The sequence below is a fragment of the Primulina huaijiensis genome, unplaced genomic scaffold (genome assembly GCF_012295235.1).
Source record: "Primulina huaijiensis isolate GDHJ02 unplaced genomic scaffold, ASM1229523v2 scaffold208180, whole genome shotgun sequence".
Taxonomy (NCBI): domain Eukaryota; kingdom Viridiplantae; phylum Streptophyta; class Magnoliopsida; order Lamiales; family Gesneriaceae; genus Primulina; species Primulina huaijiensis.
The window spans coordinates 684-6,680 of record NW_027355168.1 but is presented as its reverse complement, the minus strand read 5'-3'; the positions used below and the strand labels follow the sequence as shown (position 1 = coordinate 6,680).

Genomic DNA, 5,997 nt, shown 5'->3' with positions numbered 1-5,997 from the left:
CTTAATGGTTATTCTTGAGCGTGCAGTCCATTCTAACTTTTTAGTGTGAGTTTTTTATATCATTATTTCTGTACATTTTTTGCCAGGTGGTTTTCATCTGTGTAGATCAGAGTACAGGATGCTTAAGATTCATTCAATATTTCTTGACTTAATTTTAAGATATGAACGTCGAGCATACTACTGGAAACTACTACCCTACCATCTACTTTAATGAGTTTTGGCTACTTAGAGATAAGCTTATACAAATCAATGAAACTGTTCATGAGTTGCCATTGAATTTGGAGCTGAGTCCGATAAGCATGACAAAATGGCAAATATTCCTACAGATTGATCAGTCATTCCAACTTCATAGGAGTTATGGAAGCATGATTGAAGGTGAAGCTGATGAACTTAAGGTACAATCATGTTCTCCATCGTACAGCTTATACTCAACTTGAGATACATTCTGTGTTTCTAGCTTGTCAGCTCTGCCCTGGTGTAAGTGCTATGGAAGAATTTGTTTTCCTGCAACATAATACTCGTTTTTGTAGTAAAGGTCTCTCTCTGTAAATTGTATAATATAATTGGAGACTCAATGTAAGGATGCCAAGTGGAAAAATAAATCTTTGGTTTGGCTAACGAATGTGGAAGGTATTTTTTCTAGAGAAAAAAATTAAGACATGTTATGCTTGTAATGACTATGGGGTTGTAAGACCAAAGACAAGAAGTTATTAATATACGATGGACTGTTTTTCCTTCGAACAACCCACTTTGACAACTGAATAGTTTTCAGACCTGTAAGTATTCTTTACGGTTATGTTTGGATTAGAAGATTTGAATTTGGGAGAGTATTTGATGGAAGGATTTGTATGATTCCATTTTGGTATTAATTTGAAATCCACCATAATAATTCAAAATAACTACTTGAGGATTTCAAATCCATTGTCAAGAGGATTTACCCAAACAAACCAATGAATGTTACTATGAATTGAAATCTTTAGCTTCAAATGCAACAATCCAAAGGCAACTTAAATGATTTAGGTGGACTTGATTTATTCAAGCTATTTTTTCTGAAGATTCTTCTCATCAGTTTTTCCCAGTTTCATGCTCTTGAAAATGACGGTGGTGTATATATGATGCTCTTTATTGTATATGTTTCTACACTTTCCATTGAAGAAGTAAAATTTGCTTGGAGATCATATTTGTCGTGATATTTATGCTTCATTCCAAACTGTTGAATGTGTGTGTATTTAGACAATATACCAAGCTTCCTGGAAGTCAACCAGAACAAGACATTAATTATGAATTTTCTGTCTAGGACGAAATGATGTTGCTTTCAGGAAATTCAATAATTTTTACGAACTTTTTTTAATATTGCCATTTCCTACCATCAGATTCCAAAGCTATTTCAGCTCTAAGTTTTTAATTATTGATGGAAAGTAAGTTTGTAACTCATGTGGCTTTCAACAGAGAGTTTTCCTGGAAGGAAATCCATACCTTCTTGCTGTTACCATGGTTGTTTCAGTTCTACACTCCTTATTTGACTTCTTGGCGTTCAAGAATGGTAATATGTTGATCACTGCATTATATTCCATTTTTATAAATAACCTTTTGCACCCAGAATTGAAATATTTTAGATTCTTTGCAGATATTCAGTTTTGGAATAAAAACAAGTCCATGGAGGGATTATCTGCAAAATCTGTTGTTGTGAACTTCTTTTGTCAACTAATTGTGTTCCTCTATCTTCTTGACAATGAAACTTCATGGATGATACTTGCAAGTTCTGGTATTGGCTGCTGCATCGAGTTTTGGAAAATTGGGAAAGCCATGCATATTGAGGTTTAACTTTAAACTATGATAAAGTGCTAACTGAACTTTATTTTTATTGAGATTTGGATAACTATTATTTTTAGCTGTGATTGTACTTTATCTACCATATTTGAGACTCTTTTTCTTCTAGATTGATAGATCTGGTAAGATACCAATGCTGAAGTTCCGTGACCGTGAGTCATATGCCACAAACAAGACAAAGGAATATGATGATCTTGCCATGAAGTACTTGTCATACGTTCTCTTCTTTCTGGTTGCCTGTTCCTCTGTTTACTCTTTGATGTATGAACGCCACAAGAGTTGGTACTCTTGGATCCTGTCATCATTTACAAGCTGTGTCTACATGTTTGGTAAACATCTCGATCATTTATTTCTTTTTTCCCCATTATCCTCGCTGCTTCAAGTTAGTATTTATGTTTGATTTTTACAATTAATTTTGGAGTGTGTTTTGGGTTTTGTTAATCTAAATATTTACAGAAGTTTGAATATATTCTTGCTTGAAGCATGCCATTAATTATCTCGTAACATTCGTGTTTGAGCTTCTATCAAAACATATTTTCATGCTAATTCAATCAGTTTTGATTATATAGTTGGATTCACAAACTTAAAGTTAGAAATTTGGACTTTGGACAAGTATTGTCCATTGTTTTCAATGAGGAACAAAGACAAATAATCAGCTCAACAGAAGAACATTTGTGGGATATTGTATTATAGAATGAGTTTTATATTCATCTCTTTTTGTGTTGAGTCAACTACATAACTCCTATTAATGGTGTCAACTAAGTAGATGGTAGCTTACAAAGTGACATTTGATGATCGGATTTCCCCCTGTTTTGTTTTAATTACTGGGTAGAACCTTTAATTTGCAACTGTTACTCACTTTCTTTTGGTGCAGGTTTTATAATGATGTGCCCTCAGTTGTTCATCAATTATAAGCTGAAGTCTGTTGCCCATTTACCTTGGAGGCAGATGACATATAAATTTCTGAATACAATCATCGATGATCTCTTTGCGTTTGTCATTAAAATGCCGACCCTGCATCGTCTTTCTGTCTTCCGTGATGGTGAGCATACCCTCTTTCTTAACAATGGGGTGTTGGTAGATTCACGCAGTTACAGTTACCAACTACACTAATAAAATTTTGATCTTAAATTGCCACTGTCCCAGGATATATGAAAAAAAAGTAACTCCAGTATATGTAAAATATGGAGCTTTTCGATCAAGTTAAGTTAAGTTGGAGATGGGAGGAGACTCTCTCTTATGGATGAAATTTGATTAAAGCCAAGGAGGTCAATATTTAGTGTATGTTTAGATTCAGTGTATTGCTGAAACAATTAAAAATAATAATTAAATGTTAGAACAGGATGAGGTTTAAGTCCGACAAGTCTATTAACTTTCAAAACAGTAGTACCACAAATCTGTAAGGTGATTTTGCACTGGATAATACCTTGAGAGTGAAGGTGACAATTTAGTCGGGTTAAGAATACTTGTGACTATTGAAAGAGACTTCACTGGAATGATTTTGAAGAGAGAAGACTAGAGCTATGATTAAGGTTTAGTACATTAGTACATTTTATGGAACAGATGAATACAGTCCTCTTCAGCCCCAACCTCAGCCACCTTCATCTGAGGGACAATAAAATGACTAATACTAAAGCTTAGTTGCGCTCAAGAATGAAAAAAGTTAACAAATGCATTCTTCTAGACTAAACGAAGATGTGGAATCTAATTTGTAAGGATTGCTTCTTCTAGACTAAACGAAGATTTGGAATCTAATTTGTAAGGATTGCCAACTTGTTGAATTGTTAAACCATGCCTGATACAAATAATATGTGATAAAAAAACAAAGAACAAATTTTGTTTGCATGCTTTGAACTGAACAAAGATCAAATGGCCTATTATTTGGTGTTTCAGAAAATTACCTTTGTTCCAAAAATGTACTGGGAGGCGTTATTCCATATTTCTCTACACTTCCATGTTTTAGGCTGTGTTTGTTATTGTTAGTGAACAAAATGGCATTCCTGCTTTTTCTTGTGAATTTTTTTCTTGGTCTGCACATTGATCACCGTAATTTGTCTCTGCAGATGTTATATTTTTCATCTATGTCTATCAAAGATGGGTTTATCCGGTCGACAAGAAACGAGTTAATGAATTTGGTTTTGCTGGGGAAGACGATGATAAGTCGTTAGTTGTTGGGACAACCGATGGTACTGAACAGACAGAAGAAGAGAAGAAAACCAACTGAGCTATTGGCGATGAGGAAGTGTAGAACACCGGGCAATATAGTTATTATATTCTCGTAGCTTCTATTTCGTACAGCTTGCTGCTCTAGGGATTTTGTGATTAACTTAGACTTGGTGTGTTTAAAAAAGTAATACTCCTTTTCCCTTCATTGCATTTTCACTCAACTTATATGCATATCTGCTGATGGTTATTTTATTTTATTTGTTTTCTTTTCTGGACGATTGTCATATACCAGGTGGCACTGTTTTTTCTTATTTATTTTTTTTCAGTCAATAAGATTCCATTTTGGCGGTGCACTCGCGGTTTCTGTCGTGTTCTTGGATGCTATTATGAACTTTTTTTGTTTGGAACATGAGTTGAAGGTATGATCATGCATATTATTTCCACATGGATAAACTACTGATCTCCGAAAAATAAAACAGTAATATATATAATAAATATGTTGAAATTTAATATTAGTTGTTTTTTATTTATTAGAATTGGGTACTAGGGAAAATTTTCTTTTGATTCAGTCTCTTATTGGTATATTTTTTTTTCAGTACCTAGTATTCAGAATTTTACTATAATAGCTTGGCTTAACAAATCCGACTAACATTTTTCACCCATTCTGGATGAACTGACATCTGTTGGTGGAGAAACAAGACACTGTAACTATTCACGCTGGAAAACCTACACCGCCCACAACCATAAGAAGCACACATTGACGTCCAAATGTTTGTTCTCCTTTGTATTTGATGAAAGAAGAGTAATTTTGGGCATTGTATTTTTGGTAAATATACCCAATTTCAAGATTTTTTTTAAGAATTTTTTGTTTGATAACTTATTCGCTTCGGGGTACTAAAATCAAATACCATTTGAGTATAGTTTTAGAATGATTAAACTTTATTTATCAAAATCTAGCATTATATGATATAAATTAGGTACCAACAAAACAAGCAAGCAGTCTAGTTTGACTAGTTAAATCAAACACCAAATTAAGTACCAATTTTAAAACAATTAGACACTATTTATCATCAAGCATTATATCGTATAAATTGGGTGCAAAAGTTGTTTGCCACTAGTTCTTCTTGAAGCCATCCTTAGTAGTGTTTTGTGAGAACACGATAGAGAAATTTCTGCAAACACTCAGTGTACACAAGAGAAACTTGGAGGAGGAGTCTCACAGCATATACATTATTGGTGTTTCAATTGGATAAGGAAGACTGCTAGCTAGTGTTCAAGGTTGAGGGAGGAAGGTTGTGGGCATCACTAAAATAGGAGAATTGAAACGCTTTTATTATTTGGTTTTACATTTTTAGTTACTTATTTTTTCCTCTTCTTTATGTGATACATTTAATTAAGAAAACTGTATTTTTGATAATGTAATTTTGTCACCTTGCGATTTTCGTCATATACGTTAATAAATTTCAATTTTAATCTTGCATGTTTAACTTTTTGGCAGTTTTAATCTTTTTCACCGAGAGTGATGATGTGACATTACATATGTCAACGCTACATAATCAACACGTCGAAAAATGACTAAAATTACCAAAAAAAAAGATATCAAACTAAAATTGAAATTTGATAACATATATAGAAGATCGAAATCGCCAAGAAGCAAACATATTGTTAGGATCAAGTGATTACCACTAAGTCCAAAACTATAGCTGTTAGTCAATGCGCAACTTTATTTTTTTTATACTCATGACAACACATAGTACATCTACATGAGTGCTAATGGGTCGGGTTGTTAGACCAATGAGCCCGGGGAGGTGCGTATCTATGTGCTGATGCTATCTCGTATCACTCAGAGACCGATCTTACCCTTTCTATACCGTCAGTGGCACAGTCATGTTCTCAGCAGAGACACTGTTACTTTTTAAGATATGTCGTCACTCTTTTACGGCCCATCCAGTCAACTAGATCAAGAGACGTAACGTCAGTAGCTTGACACACGAGAATGTA

At 33.9% G+C, this 5,997-nt stretch overlaps 1 protein-coding gene across 1 annotated transcript; it reads left to right on the top strand.

Moving 5' to 3' along the window:
* Positions 1 to 133: 133 nt before the first annotated feature.
* On the top strand, positions 134 to 4,349 carry LOC140966882 (uncharacterized). Its single transcript, XM_073427160.1, has 6 exons — positions 134 to 395; positions 1,450 to 1,543; positions 1,628 to 1,818; positions 1,940 to 2,159; positions 2,705 to 2,872; positions 3,894 to 4,349. Exons 1-6 carry the CDS (start codon positions 162 to 164, stop codon positions 4,052 to 4,054), a joined length of 1,068 nt encoding a protein of 355 aa, XP_073283261.1. The 5' UTR covers positions 134 to 161; the 3' UTR covers positions 4,055 to 4,349.
* The last annotated feature ends 1,648 nt before the right edge of the window (positions 4,350 to 5,997 follow it).

Excerpts from the sequence above, each read along its gene's own strand:
- LOC140966882 (XM_073427160.1), top strand. The coding sequence starts at position 162 with ATGAACGTCGAGCATACTACTGGAAACTACTACCCTACCATCTACTTT. Across the intron at positions 1,819-1,939 it reads GGAAAGCCATGCATATTGAG|ATTGATAGATCTGGTAAGAT; the intron begins GTTTAACTTTAA and ends TTTTTCTTCTAG. Across the intron at positions 2,160-2,704 it reads AAGCTGTGTCTACATGTTTG|GTTTTATAATGATGTGCCCT; the intron begins GTAAACATCTCG and ends CTTTTGGTGCAG.